Below are 21,158 nucleotides of genomic sequence, written 5' to 3' on the forward strand. Positions count from 1 at the left end.
CTTTTTGCTTTGCGGGTGGGTGTTATTGGCTGGACCAGCATTTTTTGCCCATCCCTAACTGTCCAGAGTGTGGTTATGAGTCAATCACATTGCAGTCACATGTACCAGATTAGGTAAGGATGGTAGTTTCCATCCCTGAAGGACGTTAGTGAGCCAGAGATGTTTTACTAAAAACAGCACTCTTTATGTGGTCCGCATTAAGCTACCTTTTATTCCAGATTTTTATTAAATTCAGATTTTGCCTCTTGCTTTGGCCCAGGTCCTCAGAATGTTACCTGTGTTTCTGAATTAATAATCTAGTAATAATACCACTAGCCCCTGCAGTTGGAAATTATTGTTGAATTGTCAAATCAGTTGGGAATGAGAAGTGATAATAGTTGGCTGCACCTGTGCTCCTGCTTCCAACTAAGAATTCAGTGGCATAGGTTTGGTGCACATCAACTTTATCAGGTGGACAGTGCCATCCTGACAGGTAGATAAGTGTAGCCCTTTACGAAGAGGATTGGATTTCCTATGTGTTGTACTCTTCAGGAAGGGGAATTGGCATTCAGTCACAGTTCTGTTGGTGTGCTTGGGAAAAGTTATTATTTTGCTGTTCACCCACTGCTGGAAAATGCACTGTTTGAAACTTAATATATGGCCACTTGATTTATTGAAACATGTACTCTTTTTCCCAAATACCCCACTGTTGAGTTAGAACTGTCATTTTCATTTTGAGCCTCTGTCCATACTAAGACAACTGTTTGAAACGTTTCTAACACCTTGTTCAGCAAAACAATATACTCTCGCTATTGCTTCCTAAGTTGTTGCGTGTCAATTTAAACTTTTTTGTTTTCCTTGGTTCCTACTTCCTACTTCATTCAGAGTAGTATTGTGGCCATATGCTGTCTGTGACAACCAAGTCTTTTCTAACTGTAAGCAGATCCCAATTCTGAATGACCTACTTTCCAGCCTGCAGAGTCTAAGCTTTGTGTCTGTTATATTTTAACCCATTGCAGTTTGGAATGATATTAATGTTCTGCCTTGAACATAAGCATACAAACACTCTGCAGTGTTTTTCAGTGTTTTCAGAGAATACTGAGAATATCAGAATTTTGTTCACTTGCTTTTTTCCTCCACTCTGCTGACTGGACAGTGAATTGGGAAGAACTACAGGCAGAGTACACTAATGGTGTGACTGAAACCCAATTAAATGACAGACTTTACCCTGAGAGCAAAGCGGTCCATTTTCTGAGGGGCAGCAGCCCTATTATGTGTAATGCTGTCAAATCTTCTGACTAGCTCTCTGCTTTCTCTGTTCCTTTTTTCCCAGGTGTGAAGAGAGCATGGTTATCCTCTGGTAGTCCCAATGAGTCGCAGGGGCCTTTCACTAAACACATTCATTCTAATGTGGATCTATCTCATGTCAGTGGTCTGCCCTGGAGGTAAATTCATCTGAAAAGTTATGCTTTGAGCTAATGTCACTTGCAATAAACAAGCACCTGAGCCTTTATTTATTTATGAATAGATTGATGGTATGTGTTAATGTTTATAGTCCAGGTTACACTACCTTAAGCACTTTGATTCAAGACAGTCATTATATATGAATTTCAAATTGTGTGAATTGCTTGGAGAGCTGGGTCCACTCAATCACTTTATAATTCAGGCAATGTCCTGCAGTCTCAAATCTGTTCCAAAGTTGCATTTTATATTTAAAATGGAAGCATGCGTTTTGTTTAAGTGTAATGCTCAGATTGGTATTCCCTGTGTTTAAATAAAAATGTTCAGAACAGTTTGGGTTGTGAGAATAATCGCACAATGAACCTATTGACACAAACCTAACTGGATTCAGTTAACGCTTCTGTTCCTAATGTATACACAGTTGTGTAAGTTATGATGGAATAGTTTGGCCCATTAGTTTATTCGTCTGTTATATTAACATCCACAAAAGAAAACTGATGCTTTTGAATCTGGTAATTTCCTATCAGATTAAAAAGTTTATTATTTGGAGTAAGAGTGCTCACTTAAAATTGATTTATTCCATTAACTTACATTTGTCCAAGTTTCATGGATTAATTTTGAAGTAAGAATCTGATTTCACCTTTAATTTTTGTTGCACCTTTGTAAGGACGCATCCTTTCTAGCTGGTAAAATTATGTTTCTGCAGTACTCCTGCACAGCTGATGATCCCTTTTTGCTTTGGGTTAGAGCTTACTTTTATATGAAATCCTTCCCAGTATTGGATCATCCCAAATCTTTACTGCCAACAAAGCAAATAAATAGAGAATATAGCACATTTAATGCTGTTAAAATGTACTTGTGGTTGTAACCTAATAAATGTGATAATCAATATATGCATAACAGTGTGGTAATTTTTAGTCCTATTTGTTTGGGGATAGTTATTACAAGATCGTTGGGGATTTCGTCTGCTGTTCATAATAATGCCAGAAGATCTCAACATCTAATTGGAAAGAGGCCACCTGCAACCGTTCAGTGTTCCCCCAGTACTGATGTGGTAGTGTTATACTAAATAATATGATGAGCAGTCAAGGGCCAATGGGCTGTGGGCGTTATTGTCCATTCCTAATTGTGCTGGAGAAGGTGCTGGTGAGCTACCTTCTGGAACCACTGCAGGCCTGGGTGTTCAGGGACCTAAAAGTGAATGTGCTCCTTTTGATATTTGTGTGGTTATTTCTCCTCTTCCACTCTCTTTAATATTTGTAAATGCACAGTATTTGTATTATTCTGTGGTGCCCAGAATTGAATCCTGTTCTCCAACACTAACTGTGCATCGTTGTCCAACTTCGCCTCTCGTCCACACACTCAATATTTGCCCCTACACCCACTCTACCAATCTTTGACCCTGTTCAAAACATTCTAAACAGAAATGGCATACTGCTGCACATTCTAAATTCCAGTCTTCTGTCAATTTTTATGTATTACAGTGAGGATCAAGCAAGGTATTCGAGTTCCCAGCCTGAACCTCGGGTTGCTTTGTCATCATGGGACTCCAATCACTCCAGTATTGATAATCTAGTACAAGGGATTAGTTTCTCCCAACCAACCTGCACAGACCACATGCTTGTCAGCAGCCAATTGCAAAGCACACCTGGATCATCGCAGGTAAGATGATCGATTTGCTAAGATTTACCAGGCATTGCAAGGTTACATTTATCAAACTCCCTCAAAACCCATAGCACATTTAATGCTGTTAACGTACCAAAATGGTTCAAGACACTTCAAATGGAACTTGTCACCAAACAACAGAGATTGAGAATGTTGTGCAAAAGTTTGATTAATGGGCTTTGTCTTACATTAAATCCATTCTTAAAAAACAGAGATAAAAATATTTGAGGGAATTTCAGAACGTCATGCTGTGACAGCTGAAAGCATGGCTGCAAACTGCAGAAAGAATCAATTCAGGGATAGAAACATTGAAAATATGAGTAGGCCTTTGAGCCTGTTGTACCATTCGATAAGATCGTGGCTGATCATCCAACTCGGTACCATTTCCGACTTTCCCCTCATTCCCTTAAGCCCTGAGAACTATACCTAATTCCTTCCTGAAAACATTCAATGTTTTGGTCTTGACCATTTTCCGTGGCAAAGGATTCCACAGGCTCACTATTCTTTAGGTGAAGAAATTCCTCTTGATCTCAGTCCTAAATGATAGTCTGGAGGGAGACACCTACAAAAATCTATCTAGGTTTTCTGATTTGTAAGCTGTGAGGAACATGTGGAAGTTGCAAAGTGACTACCACAAGTTAAGTGAATGGGTACCAAGGTGGCTGGTGTGGAGCATTTTGTGAATGAGAGTGAGATTATTTGCTTTGGGTGAGAGATTAGAAAAACAGAATATTTTCTAGCAGGTGTAAAAGTTTGTCTTAATAGAGACTTAAGTGTGCTTGCCAATGAACATAAGTTAGCATGTTGGTACAGCTAGAACCTAGAAAGCGAATAGCATGTTGTCATTTTATTGCAAAGGCATGTGGAATACAAGGAAAAAGTAGCCTTGCTGTTGTTATGTAGGTGAAACTACACTTGGAGTGCTGTGTATAATTTTGTCTCCATATTTATGGAAAGAGAAATCTTGCCTTGATGGCCAGTCCAGCTCAGAAACAGGCCCTTTGGCCCATCATGGTCTGTGCCAACTATGATGCTGTTCTAAACTAACCCCATCTGCCCGCACATGGTCTGTATTCCTCTGTTCCCTGTCTGTTTGTTTATCTGTCTCAATACCTCTAAAACATCGCTATTGTATTTGCTCCTACCACCTCCCCTAGCAGCACATTCCTGGCACCTACCACCCTCCGTGCTTTTAAAGAAAAACTTTCCTCGCATGTCTCCTTTAAACTTTTTCCACTCTTACCACAAATCGATGCCTCCTAGCATTTGACATTTCTATCCTGGGGAAGAAGACCCTGACTATCCACTCTATCTATTGCCTTTCATACTTCTGTTAGGTCATCCCTAAGCCTCCAATGCACTAGCAAAAACGATACAAGTTCATCCAACTTCTCCTTACAGCTACTACACTCCAATGCAGGCAACATCTTTTTCTCTCCAAAGCCTCCACATCTTTCATATAAAGTGGTGATCTGAACTGCACACTATACTCCAAGTGTGACCGATCTAGTCTTATGCAGCTGCAACGTGACTTGCCACTTTTTATATTCACTGCCCCGACTGAAGGCAGGCATGCTGTGAGCCTTCTTTACCACCTTGTCCACCTATGCTGCCACTTGCAGGGAGCTCTCGACTTGGACCCCAAGATCCCTCTGTATATCAATGTCCCTAAGAAGCCTGCCATTTACTCTATAATTTCCGATTGCATTTGATCTCTGAAAATATATTGTCTCGTGCTTGTCGGATTAAACTGTGCTGTTTCTCTGCCCAGCTTTCCAACTGATCTATGTCCTGCTGAATCCTTTGACAACTTCCTGCGCTATTCACAACTTCAACCATTTTCGTGTTGTTTGCACACTTATGAATCAGACCACCTACGTTTTCATCCAAGTCATTTAGATGTATTACAAACAAAGATCCCAGCACTGATCCTTACAGAACACTACTTGATCACAGACCTCCAGTGAGAAAAATGGCAATCTGTAACTGCTCTGTGTCCTCTGTCACCAAGCCAATTTTGTAGCCAACTCAACAACTCACTGTGAATTCTGTGACTCAATCTTCTGGACCAGCTTAACATGAAGGACCTTGTCAAATGCTTTAGTAAGGCCTGTATAGACAACATCCACTGTCCTACCCATATCAGTTGTCTTTGTCACTACCTCAAAAAACCCAATCAGATTTGTGAGACAAGATCTCCCCTCTGTAAAGCCGTTCTGATTGTCCCTTGAGCTCTTTTTCTTCTGAATATGAGTACATCCTATTCCTAAAAGTCTACTCCAGTAATTTCACTACCACTGATGTAAGATTCACTGACGTATAATGTCCTGGATTATCCTTGATGCCCTTAAAGAAACAACACTGGCTATTTGGCAGTCTTCTTGGACTTCACTAAGAAGCTACAAAGCTCTCTGACAAGGTCCCAGAAATCTCCTCCCATGCCACCTCCTGTATCCTGGGATAAATCCCATCTGGCCCTGGTGACTTATTTACCTTACTGTTTTTCAAGACACCCAGCAACACCAGCTCCTTAAAATTGACATGCCCTAGAATATCAACATATCCCTCCCCAATTTTACCATCATCCATGTACATCTCCTTGGTGCATACTATTTTATGGCCCTTACCCATTTCCTCTGGCTCCACACACAAATTCCATTGTTTGTCCTTGAGTGGACTTCTGCTTTCCCCGGTACACACATGTATATAATGCCTTGGGATTCTTTTTAGTCCTACTTGCTAAGAGTATTCTGTGGCCCCTTTTAACCCTCCTCATTCTATTCTTTTTTGCTTCCTCTATATTCCTCAAGGTCCTTGTCTGACTTCAGTTTCCTAATCTTAAATATGCTTGTTTTTCCTTTTCGACTAACATGTTGCAATATCTGTTGTCATCCAGGGTTTGTGAATCTTGCGAACCTTTTCTTTCATCCTGACAGCAACATACTGGTTCTGAACTCTAATTAGCTGCTGTTTAAAAGATTCCCACATCAGTTGTGCATTAACTGTCAAAACAACCCCTCTACACTACAACTTCCTTAGTTCCTTCTTAATACTGTTATAATTAGCTCTCCTCCAATTTAGCACTTTCACCTGAGGACCAGTCTTATGCTTATCCACAACTACCTTAAAACTTACAGAACTATAATCACTGTTCAAAAATGCTCCCCCACTGAAACTTCAATCAACTGGTCAGGCTCATTTCCTCAGTGTAAGGTCTCGTGTGGCCCCTTCCCTCATTGACTCTCTACAATTGTATTAAGACACCCTCCTGGATGAATCTAACAAATTCTGTCCCAACCAAGCCTCTGGCTGGCACCGAAGGAGCCCTACTGGGGAAGTTAAACTCACTCACCACAACAATCCTGTTGTTTTTGCATCTTTTCATGATCATCTTCCATATCTGTTCCTCTGTCTCCTGCTGGCTATTGGGAGACCTGTAGTATACCTCCATTATAGTGATTGCATCTTTCTTATACCCGAGTTCTAGCCACATGGTCTCACTGGATGAGCTCTTGAAGATGCTGTCTCTTAGTGCAGCTGTAACATTCTCCTTAACTGGTAATGTGACTCCCCGACTATTTCTATGTCCCTGTCTATCGCACCTGAAACATCTAAAACATCTAAACCTTGAAACATTTGAGGTGACAGTCCTGCCCTTCTCTCAACCAGGTTCCTGTAATGGCTACAATCTTGTAGCTCTATGTACTAATTCAAGCACAAACCTCCTCTGTCTTTGAAACAACTTGCATTAAAATAAGTACACTTCAGACCACAGGTCCTGCTGTGTTCATTAATTTGATCCTACCTGTTCTTCCCATTAGACTTAATAGACTTAACATTGATCTTCTCCTCCAATGATTCTACATGCTGACCTATTACTCTGGCTCCCAGCCCTCAGGCACGCTAGTTTAAACCCTCCCAGGCGGTGCTAATAAACCTCTGTGCCAGGATAGTGATGTCCCTCCAGTTTAGGTGCAACCCATCCTCCTTGTACAGGTCCCTCCTGCCCTGGAAGAAATCTCCTAGTGACCCAGATATCTGAAGGCCTCCCTCCTCCACCGACTTGTGACAGGATGTTTCCGTAATGAGTGACTTATTCTGGTGTCCTGTATTCCCGTATTTAGAAGAATAAGAGGTGTCCTCACTGTCTTACCTGTAAAGGCCTTTTTCAGTGAGATTGCTTCTTGCTGGAGAGTGTAAATGTGAGATGAGGAAAATTTCTTCACTGAAAAGATTGTGAATATTTGGGAAGCAGGTTATAGATGCTCCAACATATTTTCAAGGCTGGATTAGACAAGCTCTTAGTCTCCAAATTAAGGTATGAAAAGTGGAGTTGCAGCAAAGACGCTTGTCATGATTAGATTGAATTGTGGAATACCCTTAAGGGGTCATAAACGCTCTTTCTCTCGCTTGGGTTCATATTAAATCTTTGACGTGTATGTGTGTTATTGAGAATTATAGATTTTGTTGTACTGGCTGAATTGTTACCGAGCAAAGTAGTGTTTCTGTCACTGGTTCTATGTTCACAGAATGGCTGGGACAAATCCTTAAAGCAAACATATGATCTTTGGGTCCTCCTCACTTGGCATCCTTAAGGAAATGCGTTTTTAACTATCTCTTTTTATGCAGTTTACTGAGTTGTTTGTGCACTGCATCAGTGCTCTGTGTTCATGTTAACCTGCTTGTTTTACAGAGCTCTTGGCAACGGTTAGTGAAAAGAATGACTCGGTTCTTCACGAAGTTGAATGCTGAACAGTCCTACCTGGCCCTGAAAGATGTTTGTGAGAAACTCGGCTACACTTGGAAGAAGAGCTGCAATAACCAGGTAGGATGGTTAACATATCTGCAAATGAAATGACTTTGTTTCAAGAAATTTATCTGAGGTCTTAAATTAACATTTTGTTTAATGCCATTCTGTTTGTTGTTGAATTAATTTTATTTGTACTAGAAGAGTCATGAACACAGGGTTAGCAATAAATAAATGGATAGAACATTGAGCACAGGTCAGTCTTTCCCTGAACAGAACCTTTTAAAACAAAAATCCTCAGTCTGGGCATTGCTGATGGTTGTATTGTGGAACCTTGAGCGTCAAGCTTCATGTGTATTTGTGCTGGTTTTCTAGGTGACTATATCAACCATGGACAGACGGAACAACAAGCTGATATTCAAAGCAAATTTCATCGAGATGAATGAGAGGATTCTGGTAGATTTCAGACTGTCCAAGGTAAAAATTAGTTAATCCTCAATCTTATTATTTACAGGTTTTCTTAATCTGGGATAAGGTGATTTTTAGCGAATTGTCAAGTGGCTCCTTTCTGTTCCTTTTGCCTTTTAACATTTTCACTGGCAGGATTTCTCATTTTTCTTTTTACGTTATCTGGAAACCTCACTAGTGTGTCTGTGTTTTGATGTCACCTAATGTAGTGCCATTTATGTCTGACCAAATAAAAAGCATCAAGCTGTGCAACTAGTAAAAGACCAAATGTTAGTGCATCCAAATGTTAAGTTCAGTTCTCCCCAGTTTTAACTGTTGCTATTTTAATTTGTATTCATCCTGATTTTCAATCAATTTAGTTCAATAAATGGCTGGCAAGAAAAATATATAATGCAGTGAGCCCTGATTATCAAGTATACTTATGACTGGGGGAAGTGAAGAGAAAGGTATTTGTATCCCCAGTTGGTAAGTTCTGATTTTGAGCAGAGTGTTATAAGCTTTGGAACAGTGGTTAGAAGGATGAGCAAATTTACTTCATTTTTGCTTTGTACAAGTTTACTTTCAAAACCAAGAGGAATGTAATACATTCACCCAGTACTCTTACTGTTGAAGGCAATCCTGAAGTTTGAACAAAGTATGAAGCTGGAGGAACGCAGCAGGCCAGGCATCATCAGAGAAACTGAAAAGCTGACACTTTGGTTCGGGACCTTTCTTCAGAAATGGAGAGGGGGAGGGGAGCTCAGAAATAGGAAGGGTGGGTCTGGGGAACGTGGGTATGATGGACAGATTGTGGTGTCAGGTCAAGGAGGCAGGGATGAGAGGGAGTGTTGATCATGGGATGAGGCCAGTGTTGGGAGATTTGGAAACTGGTAAAATCTACGTTTAGGCCATTGGGCTATAGACTCCCAAGGCGGAAAATGAGGTGCTGCTCCTCTAGTTTCCTGGTGACATCATTGTGACACTGGAGGAGGCCCAGGATGGATATGTAGTGTCTACTGCATCCACTGTACCCGATTGTGGCCTCTGCATCAGTGAGATCAAGTGGAGACTCTGACACCGCTTTATATGGTATCTGCATTCTGTACACGACAAACTACAACACCTTCTGGTTGCGAAGCGTTTTATCCGCCCTCTCCCACTCCCTGGGTGACATGTCCATCATAGGACTCCAATGGCCTAAACATGGATCTTATCAGTTTCTAAATCTCCTCATCCCATGTCCAACCCTCCCTCTTATCCCTGCCTCCTTGACCTGATATGGCCTGTCCATCTTCTCTCCCACCTCTCCGCCACTCCCACTCACTGATCAATCCCCACCACTGCCTACCTGCACTCACCTATCACCATCCCACCTACCTTCCCCAGCCCCACCACTCCTCTCTATTTATTTCTGAGTTCCCCTTTATTTCTGAAGAAGGGTCCCAACCCAAAATGTCAGCTTTCCTGTTCTCTGCTGTTTGGCCTGCAGTGTTCCTCCAGCTCCACACTTTATCTCTGACCCCAGCATCTGCAGTTCTTGTTATATCACCTCCTGAAGTTTTGCCTGGTACGTCTGCTGTTGGAGTCTGAGACACAAACTGTGTTAACATTAACACTCAGTGCTTTGGACTGTTAGCCCACGATTGTATTTTCTGTTTTGTGTGGTGCACAGATCCTTCTTCCTGTACATCTAGGAAGATTCTGACACATCCATGAAGTATTGCCTTAAAATTGCTGTCACCACTTTGGAATGACTGTGTGTTCATGAATCTTTTGTGTGTGCAGATATTTTTCCTGCTGCTACGTCAGGTCCACAATGTAACTGAGTGGTTTTGGCATCAGTAATAAGCATAGTTAGCTGATAATAGCTGGAAAAGGAAGGAGTGTTAGTGTCCCGAATGGCTCTGCTTGTCAATTTGAGTGAATTGATGTTAACTTTGTAAACTAGACTACATAAACTTTTGAACTCTGAATTGGCCCAGATCCATCTGTAAATTTATGTCTGAGATTCAGACCGATTCAAGAGACTGGGAGTGAAAGGTCAGTTGGATTCATGTCCAAAACCCCTACATCTTACTGTAACTGCAGGCCTTGTATGAATATATTATGGGGAAGAAAATGTTTTGCTTCATTTTGTTTTGATAAATTCCTGAGATGCTGGGATTTGTTTGCATAGGCAATGTTAGAGCGCCTCACCAAATTGATCATCCTTAATTTATAATTGTTTGTTTGTTTGCTGCAGCACCCAAAACTCAAAGCCAAAGGAGCTCCACTGTTCTTACCATACAGCTTTTTCCAGTAGGAGTCACTGAGAAGCAGCGCAAATCTACCTAAATCTGCGTTCCCCTCCTTGTCAGCTCCCTGAGGCAGAGCCAAATTATTTGCAATCCTGAAATTGTATTTAACACAAATGATGAGGTTCTGTCCATATATGGGCACTATCACTAAAACCACCGACTTTCACATCCTTAATAAACCCCCAAATTTACTACTGCTGCTCAACTGTTCCTGCAAGCCTCATCCTTTCTTAGCTCTCGACTTGATTATTCCAATATGCTGCTGGTCAGACTAGTTTCTACCCTCCCATAGACTCTTCCAGCTGTCTGCCAACTGCTATGTAAGTTGTGTACGCTGACCTTTAATTATGTCTTGGCCCATCAAAACTTCAATTCATGTTCTTGTAATCAAATCTGTCTGTGCTCTTGTTCATCCCTACAACCTCCCAAACCTTACAACACGGAAATAGAGCTTCTCCTCCAGTTTTAAAATTTTAGCTCACCTCTGGAGCTCATGCTTTCAGTTGGGAATGCCATGAACTCTAGAGTACTCTCCTAGCTCTTTTTTCCTCTAAAGTGTTCCTCAAAATCTACTTCTTCTATCAAGTTTTTGCCCAATTGTCCAAATATGTTCTTGTGCAACCCATGCCACGTTTGCTAAGTTATATAAATTAATGTTGCTGGTGTGACAAGCTGTAGGCATTCTTGCAGCTAGGATTTGGTACAGACTTAAGTTTCCTCAGCCTGCTATATCCGTGACCCCAATTTGAACTGCTGGCTTTTAAGATCTTGGTTGCTGAAGTAGACGAACCCAGTACAGTCAGACCCCCCCAACACCAATATCAAGTAATATTGGAAACAGTATGATTAGTGGTTTTGTGTGCAACACCGTGTGGCACCCTCTCAGCATCTGGTGATTCCATTGTCTGGGGGTATGATTGGAGTTAGATTCTCATAAAGCAAGGGAATCTAAGGTAGAAGGGCACTGATGAGAGTGTGGTATTCAAAACAAACACATCAGCCACGACTTTATTGAATCGTGGAACAGACTTGAGGGGTGGAATGCCTTTCTTCATCTATTTTATATGTTTGATGAGTGACTTCTATAAAGTGACCCCCCCACCCCTCCATCCAAAATAGGGACATAAAATTCTTGGGAAACATTATGAGAGGATAAAAGTAACTGCTCTAATAATTTACATTTTAGTTCTTCCCTGAAATGCTTCCCAATCCATGGACTTGCACTAATATTTATTTATTTCTCACTTGCAGGGAGATGGTCTCGAATTCAAAAGGCACTTTGTGGGCATCAGGCACAAGTTGAGTGACATCATCTACTCTCAGAAGATCCTCCTACCTGTAACCTGATCTTTCTTTTGAGTCCCTGCATCGCATTGTATCTCTGCTGGGATAAAGCTGCTAGAAGGAACTGTCTGGTATAACAGCTGAGACACCTTTTCTCACCCAGTTTACCAACACTGTGAACTTGTCTGTATGTTTTAAGTGTTAAAAGTTGCTCCCCCAATATAGTTATGGGAGAGATTTCAAGCAATGGATCATCAACTAAAATGCCAATTTTATTTTTTTATCCTTTAAAATTCTGAGCAGATTAAGTCAACTCTGTCCAATCAACTGCTTCTTTCCCAATGACTCAGTGACAGATTCATCATTTGAGGCTTTGTTGGAATGTGTTGGATGCTTAATTCATTTGCATTTTCATTTAGAAGTTTGGATGAGCTTCTGAAATTTGTAGGACTCCAATGATGTGACACTGGATGAAATTCATCTGATCGTCTAACCATGTGGGCCGCCAGGGTATCCACAGATGCAGTACGGCCTTTGAAATTATTTGTGATTGATATCCACTGAACGATGAGAATGAAAGGAACAGTGCAATGTTCCCAAGGTGGTTTGACTAAATATTGCAACCTTTCCCAATCTGTGGACCAATTGGCTTTCCAAAACACTCAGGAAATGCCCTTTTTTTTTCAACTCGAGCTTCAAAGTGCAGTCAGGGTATGCATGAGACGGGATGGTGTATTACCTGTAGGTTGGAAAAGTCTTCAGACTGTTTTGATTGGGTTTCACTTCTAACACCAGTGTTATTTTATGCACAGCACACCCGACTGCAAATTTTGAGTGTTTGATTAGAAATGCAGGGATTAGTGAAGGAATGGCGTGGTTGGGAATTTGACTTTCAATCAGGCTCTCTCGGAGAACTTCTACTGTTAGAGTTGATACGGTGCGCAATCGTAGATTTGGTGTCTAGTTCAACTGTTCAAATTTGAACCGTGTAAAAATTGAATAATATGACTTTTCAGATCATCTGTGAAATGATTGTTGTGGATATGACACTGTCTAAGTATCAATGATCCATTCTCCCATCATGATTTGTGGAAAACTTGTCAATTTTGTAACTAGCATATTGGGTGCCCAAATAACACAATCTCTGTAATTTTAACAAATCGTTCATCTTGCATGGTATTACTGGCCTATATGTTGTAGACGTTGTACTCTACTGTTATAAGCTGCAATTTACCACAAATTTACACTGTGGTAAATCAAAATCTTACACATTATCAGAAATAAATTAGATTTAAGAGGCCAGAAGGATTCGATGATTATCAGGTTCACAAGTTAACACTAGCAGTACTTTTTTTTCTTTTGCTCTGTTTCCCCATCTCCCACCTCAAGATTTTTTTCTTGTATGGCTTGAAGCAGGTTTGGATGAGTTGCGGAAATGGGCATTGCCACTTCTTTTCTTGAGTCAGAACCGCAAGCTCATTGTCCAGGCTGCTTTTTGACCCCAGTATCCTCTTCTGCTTTGTAGAATATTATAGTATAGCCAGTAGAAGGCCGCAGCACTGCCCCAAGTAGAATCTGCAAATGCCTGCAGCCAGTTGCATGTTCCACATGTAATGAACTGAGTCAAGAATAGCGTCACCTGACATTTGTAGTGAACTGGGTAGAGATCTGTCCTTTAATAAAAGGTAGAGCTTCACAATTTAGAATTGAAGCACTTGTACCTAAACTCCATAAATTATAAATGTTTGGGAGCATGGGAAAGAATAAAAATTGGATCTCCTCAGTTGGTTGATTGTGAATGGAGCCTGATTTAATATGTTGCTTTCTGGTAAGTGAAAGATATAACCAATGATTTTTGGTTCAAGGAATCATGCTTTTGCAGTTTAAATCTCTTCTTTAGTTAAACTGATTCTGCGTGATCCTGTGCAATCTTGATGTATCCTTTTGATGTGAAGTATATAGCTCACAAAATAACCAGCCATCAAATGTTTAAATAGTTCTATGTTCGGTCTGTGTTTTTCTAATTTTATGTTTGTCTTTGTAGATGTATTTCTGTGTGTGCAATCTGTGTTGTAGAGTTTGTGAGAGCTCAGTTTATTGAGTCTTGGGTCTTGTAAATGTCTTCCCCTTCTGCAGAAGGGACCCTTTCAAGATTAGATGGTAACCTGCTCCACTACCTGACAAAAAAAAGTTAAATGTGAGATGCTGCAGGAATGGCTAATGCCTTAAGGAAAAGGCAGTCTAATGTTTCAGGCGTGACTTCTTTTTTTTCCTGGTGTCTGATCCATTGAGTACTTTGATTTTAGATTTCCAGCATTTTTCTTTTCTCTAACTCTCTCCTTTATCTGTGTATACTCTGACCCTCGCACATTTTTAAATAAAGTTGACACTTGCCCTGTTTACACGCCTGCTTTGTTTTATTCATACAGTTTACTAGGTTGTGAGTTTTGCTAATTAGACACAGGACCTGTGTGCCCGTACTGTTTGTGAGGAGGAGGGATCAGTTAGCTGACTCCCTGTCCGGGATTTGTTAATAAATTTTTTTTAAATATGTAAGGAATATTTTGGAATAATGAATAAAAAAAACTTCTTTATGTGAACACTGTTTCATTTTCTATTCTAACATGGGATAAAGTTCACTTAAAGCTGCCATATTCTTACCAGACCAGAGGACTGCTGTCTGACAGAGAGGTGACTGATGGTGGTTTATCCTGATGGCCAATGAGCTTTGGTCGAGGGAAAAGGTTGAGGGAGAATCCTTTATGGTAACCTCAGCCACTACAGGAATTGAACCAATGCTGTTATGTTTACAACATGGGATAGTGGTTGGATGTATGATGCAAGTCACAGATTAGACAAATGATGAATAGATTTTAATAATGTATCATCATAAAGCCATTCTCATAATTGCTTTTAATATGTGCTGTTACAAGCTGATGCAATGTAGTAAACCCTTTATGAAATGAGAGCTTTGCATTGATGTGGGACCTTGCATGGTCCCTCAATGTCCCCCAAGTACTTTATAGTCAAAAATTGTGTTTTGAAGAGTTGTGACGTAGGTCACACAGCATCAAACCTGTATGAAACAGACTCGCAGGCAGCAGCGTAATAATGACCAGTTAATCTGTTGTTTTAGTAATTCAGTTTAAGGCATAGATGTATTGATGGAACACCCCTGCACACAGGATATTTATTTAATCTATGATATAATGAACAATGCCTCTGACAGTGTGACACTCCCTCAACACTGCACTAAGGTATTAGGTCAGAGTCTCCAAGGTGGGGCTAGGCCCAAAATTTTTACATGGAGAGATCAGAAGACCAGAAACAATGCTACGCTACTGTGTACTGCTTAATGACAATTATTGAAGTGTTGAGGGAATGCATTTATGTAGGGAAGGAAAGCTTATATAGAATTTCTCCTGCCCCTTCATATTGAACTATAACTTTTTAGTACTGTTAGTTCAGTAGATTGGAGACTGCCCTTTTCATATTTGGTCCTGGGTTTGAATTTGTCTCTGGTGCCTGATGCTATTAGGTTGATAGGAAGATGGAACTTTAATATTTAGAGTTTCTACTATGCAGTACATTCTTAAGGAGAGGAGGATTGTATAAAGGGAGCAGTTATCTGTACACAGTCTTCAAAAAGGATTCCTCACGTTAAAGCAAAGGTTTTATAAAACTTCCCTCACATTTTCTAATTAGTTCTAAAATCTTTTTAAAGGAAATTTGCAGAGTCTCCAATGAAGCTATGAACAAGATTAACAAGTGAAATTGGCCACCTTCGTTTGTGGAAGTAGACATTCAGTTATATTGTGGCTGTATGTTAATTAAATATTTATTCCTTGGTGCGTTTACTCCCCAAAAATCTTAGTGACCTCAGTCTTGAAAGTATCAAGTGCTCCCATCATTCACAACCTTTTACATGAATGCATACGAAGTAGGAGAAGAAATTAGGAAGTTCAACCACTCGGGTCTGCTCTGGCATTCAGCAACATGGCTGGTATTGTACTTCAACTATACTCTCATGTACAATCTCTGTAGCTCTTTATTCCCTTCTAGATCTCTGAATTGAATATTAAGGGAATTTGATGTTAAAAATATTAAATTGTAAAATCTACTGGACATATAAGCATCTTGAACAGTGAGTGGGCACCATGAGGCATGACTACAGGGAGGGAATTGAAGGTCCCCAGAAGCAACTTAAAATGATGTCACTGACCTAGGAATGTCATGAAACCAGAATTAAAGTGATAAAGGGATACATCAAAAGTACAAGTAGCAATTATCTAACAGAAACTGAAATTTAGAAGACTGTTCAACTGCAGAGAAGGCAAGAGATCCATTATTTAAACTGCAGTGAAGGCAAGAAGCACTTTTTTGAACCACAGACAGCAGGATTCATCTGCTAAAAAACATGAATCAATGGGGGTTATTAGGACTACTGCAGACAGCGTTAATCATCTAGGAAAATCCTTTAAAAGAACAGGATTCATCTTATGGAGCTATGAAGAGCTGGGTGTGTTCGTAAAGCCATTAAGCAAATAGGAAATGTTTATTGAGGCCACAATTAGTGGGATAGATCCACAAAGTTGTGAGAAAGGTGCAAGTCCTATATCTTGGCCATACAGGCACAGAAAACTATTTCCATTAAGCAGTACACAGTAGCGTAGATGCAGTAGCGTAGGACACTAGATGCTCTTTATTGTAGTTTGAAGACACTCCTTTTGCGAGGTTTGGGTCAGTGCATGACTCTGTAGTTGCATCAGACGTTACTCGAGCATACTACCTCTGTCCATGGCCTTTTCTGCAGCATGACTGGCAAAATTGAAAGCTGGGCATTTTCCTGATGCATGCACAAGGAGCACACATTCCAGTCATGTTTGAGTGTCGTACAGATTATTTCAACCATTGAGTTGTAATTTGGGCCACTGATTGTGAGGATTACTTCTTTTAGCAGGTCTTTGATGCTGTAAGTTTTCATTTTGTTGAGCAGATCTTTCTCAAGCTTTCATGGATTAGATGTGATCATTAGCGCAATAATTTTGTTTGCTAGATTCCCATTTGAAAAGTCACATTACGTACCTTTCTCTGCGTCTGCTCATGAAGCATTCACTAGGTTGTATAGGGTTCTCGTAAAATGTCATGAATTCTAATTGGAGTGGGTAAACTAATGTGACTCTGAATTGTTCTTATGTGGCTCATAACTTTTGGGGACCTTTTAGCTAATTCTCACATGTTAAGTCAGTGCTAACTTACATTCCCAATTGCCAAGCAAATCTTGCTTGCTTTTCTCCATTAGGCCCACCTGAATGCAGAAGTCATATCTCTGAAAACTGTTTATATGTTATAAATTCTTTAGGAGGTCTGCAGTGTCCCGATTTAAGATTTAATCTTGAATTTTTGTGGAAATTCTGAAAATGTGCCCTTGACCTTCCCATCAATCCAGTACAACCTGATCTTTCTCAAGTGATTTACACTGACCTTTCAACAGGGATATTACCTGCTTACCAGCAAGCTGTGTTTTAACACACTGTCGAAACAAACAAAATGTGTCTCATCTACATTAGCACAATTTGGTTCTGTGAACCATATGGTTCATCAGTAGCTTAACTTGCTGATTGTTCAAGAACTATGTGCCTTACCAGCATATTTTCCATCGCCCTTCATGTCATTTAATAATTGTTTAATAAGTTATGATTTTGTTTAACTCTGTGGGTTATTTTATTTAAACAGCAGAACACATTCCACGTTATGAAATCAACATTACACTAGCCCGATTTCTGTGTGCAGCATGTAAACTTTCAGCAGACTAACAGCCAGGAAGAGTTACAGCATTGTGTATATACAATGCAAGGAGTCCTTTAAAGGTTCACTCTCTTAAAGGCAAGGTACACATAAAATATGTAGTCCACAACCAAGACTTCTCACTCACAAGCATTCCTGTGTGTGTTGCTGTAAATTATTTTCAAATGGTAGTAGTCAAAGTGGTTAAAATCAGGAACCAACATATCAAGGAACAGTCAGACAGGGAATGACAAGACAAAGATATTTGGGATACTGAGCAACTGATGAAGGGGCTACCAGTAGACTATTTCATAAAATTCCCAGACTAGTTCAGAATCTGTAAAGAAGAATCTAAAAAGAGTCAATTCAGATTAGCTATGTTGCCATAAGAAGTTTATTCCATACTGTCTGCAGAAGGGAAAGCTATGATAGCACAAGGCTTACAGAAATGTTCTCCATTCCTTTCGAAACCAAATCAGCAAAATCTGCCTTCGTATCCTGTTCCCATTTTCAACACATGATGATCTCTTAAGCCCTAAGGACTACTTCTAACTCCTTGAAAATATTTGGCTTTCTACCACTTTCTGTGGCAGAGAATTCCACGCACTCAGCACACTCTCGCTCTCTGAAGAAATCTCATCCCATCTCAGATCCAAATGGCCTACCCTATACACTTAGATGTGAGCCCTGATTCTAGGCTCCTTGACCATTGAGACATTACCCTGTCTAATCCTAAAGACAGATGAAATGCTCATTTAATGCATATGTGGAGCAGTGGCAAGAATATGGCAGTGGAGTGAGAGAGATAGATCAAAATAATAGAGGGAGCAAGATTATAACAACAATGAAGAGATAACTAATAGAGCGTGAGGGAAAGACAATAGCCGAGAGATATTGTAATCGGGATAATAGATATAGAGTGAGAACTCATAGTCATAGAGATAATGGGGGAGAGAGAGAGATTTCCCCAGAATGTGCAGGCGAGATGGGTTAACTGTGGTAAATGTGGGGTCACAGGGATAGGGTGTGATGCTCTTTGGAGGGTTGGTGCAGCCTCAATGGGCTGAATAGCCTTTATCTGCACTGTACAAATGCAGTCCTAACAGTGAGACTGCCCACTTTTTATTCCTAAACTCTACCTACAAAGCCATATTTGACGACCCTTCCGGATGATTATCTCTCCTTACTGTAATAATTGACTCCCTCATCAATAATGCAACACTAACTCCGCCTTTGCACCCTCCTCTGTCCTGCCCAAAGATCCTGTACACCAGAATGTTAAGTTGCTATTTGAGACCCACCTTCAACCACGTCACTGTGATGGCAACAGCATCATAGCTCCTCCAAGGTCACACAGGTCCTGACCTCATCATAGCCTTGGTTCAAACATGGACAAAAGAGCTGAATTCTAGATTTGAGGGGAGAGTAACTGCCCTTGATATCAAGGTCACATTAGACCAAGTGTGGCTTCAAGGAGCTCTGGTAAAACATAGAGTCAATAGGTATTGGGGGCACAAGTCTCCTCACGTTGGAGCCATACCTGGCACACAGGAAGATGGTTGTGTTTGTTCGAGTTCAGTCATCTCAGCTCCAGGACATCACTGCAGGAGTTCCTCAGGGTAGTGTCCTCGGCCCAACCATCTCCAGCTGCTCCTTCCATCATAGGTTCAGAAATGGGGATGTTCACCAATGATTGTACAATGTTCAGCACCATTCACAGCTTCTCAGATACTGAAAAAGTACATGTTCAAATGCAACAAGACCTGGACATTATCCATGCTTGGGCTGACAAGCGACAAGCAATGTTCATGCTATACAAATGTCAAGCAATGACCATCACCAATAAGAGACAATCTAACCGGCACCTTTTGACATCAACAAATCCCCCACTATCAACATCCTTGGGGTTACATTGACCAGAAACTCACTGGAGTTGGCATATAAATACAGTGGTTACAAGAGCAAGTCAACAGGCTAGGAATCTTGCAGCGAGTATCTCACCTCCTGACCCTACAAAGCCTGGCTATCATTTATAAAGCACAAGTCAGGAGTGTGATGGAATACTCCTCATTTATCTGGAAGAGTGCAGCTCCAATAGCACTCAAGAATCTTGATACCATCCAGGACAAAGCAGCCCACATGACTGGCACCACATCCACAAATATCCACTCCCTCCACCATTGATGCTCCTTTTCAATAGTGTGTACTGCCTAGAAAATACACTGCAGAAATTCACTAAAGATCCTTGGAAAGCATCATTCACACACATCACCACTTCCATCTAGAAGGTCAAGAGCAGCAAATACATAGAAACATCACCTCTGCAAGTTGCCTTCCGGGCCAATCACAATCCTGACTTGGAACTATATTGCTGCTCCTTCAGTGTCGCTGGGTCAAAATCCTGGAATTCCCTCTCTAAGTGCATTGAGGGTTTATCTACAGTGCTTGGACTGCAGTGGTTCAAGGAGACAGCTCACCACCACCACTTCAAGGGCAATTAGGAACAGGTAATAAATATTGGACAGCCAGCGACGTTCGTGTTCCATGAACAAATTTTTAAAAATGTTTTGGAGATAGTAGGAACTGCCGATGCTGGAGTCCGAGATAACAAGGTGTAGAGCTGGATGAACACAGCAGGCCAAGCAGCATCAGAGGAGCAGGAAAGCTGACATTTCAGGTGTGGACCCTTCTTCAGATTTTCTGAAAAAAGATCCAGACCTGAAAGTCAGCTTTCCTGCTCCTCTGATATTGCCTGGCCTTTTGTTTTCATCCAGCTCCACCCCTAATTAAAAAAATGTTTTGCTGTTTCCATTCTTAGGCAAATAGCTCTTTTAAATAACGGGATCAAAGCAACACAAGGTGTTGCTTCACCAAGTGCTATATGCAATTTCAGTAAGCTTTTTTATTCTTTGGTACATTTCTCACATTTCTGTTATGCTCTGCATGGAGGGAAAATACTTTTGGTTTCTTTCATAACTATCCTGACCCTAATTTTAAGATCAAATTGTCTTATTCTGACTTGTCTGCCTGAGAAAACACTTTCTTCCTCTGTATTTACCCTATGAACTCCTTTAAACATCATAAGTATCTCTGTCAGATGAAGTGGGCTGTAATCGTAGCATTTAATGCATGTATCAGTTGCCTAAGGATATTATGAATCCTTTCTCATGGTTTATCTAGTGTTGATTTTGAGGAATGTGAAACATTTCTAGGGTGAGTCTAGCCTGGTGATTCCTGAGCAATGAGAAAGACTGTGGAGCTCTCACATTTCCCACAGTTATAACATACTCCACATACCATGCAGGTAGAACGAATGTTTTTAATTTGCTTTCATGCTCATGTAGACATATCTCAACAGTGTCTTTGTTCTGCAGCTGGATATGTCCTACGTACTGTTTTACAGTGACTTGAACAGTATTTTTGAATTTACTTTCTCTAGGGAACTGGTTTGCAATTTTTCTAGCACCTTTAACATCCTCATGACATCCCAA

At 40.6% G+C, this 21,158-nt stretch overlaps 1 protein-coding gene across 5 annotated transcripts in view; it reads left to right on the forward strand.

The window, feature by feature from the left end:
- The window catches only part of chek1 (checkpoint kinase 1), a 140,756-nt gene extending 126,476 nt beyond the window's left edge, over positions 1-14,280 (forward strand). For all 5 annotated transcript variants that reach the window (XM_048562436.2, XM_059638991.1, XM_048562438.2 and 2 more), the window contains 5 exons: positions 1,313-1,424; positions 2,925-3,102; positions 7,799-7,930; positions 8,228-8,329; positions 11,848-14,280. In XM_048562436.2, coding sequence (XP_048418393.1) covers positions 1,313-1,424; positions 2,925-3,102; positions 7,799-7,930; positions 8,228-8,329; positions 11,848-11,943 — 620 coding nt within the window. In that variant the 3' untranslated portion in view covers positions 11,944-14,280. The remainder of the gene's footprint in view (positions 1-1,312; positions 1,425-2,924; positions 3,103-7,798; positions 7,931-8,227; positions 8,330-11,847) is intronic.
- Positions 14,281-21,158: the final 6,878 nt, after the last annotated feature.

This window comes from Stegostoma tigrinum, chromosome 32 (assembly GCF_030684315.1).
Source record: "Stegostoma tigrinum isolate sSteTig4 chromosome 32, sSteTig4.hap1, whole genome shotgun sequence".
Classification (NCBI taxonomy): Eukaryota; Metazoa; Chordata; class Chondrichthyes; order Orectolobiformes; family Stegostomatidae; genus Stegostoma; species Stegostoma tigrinum.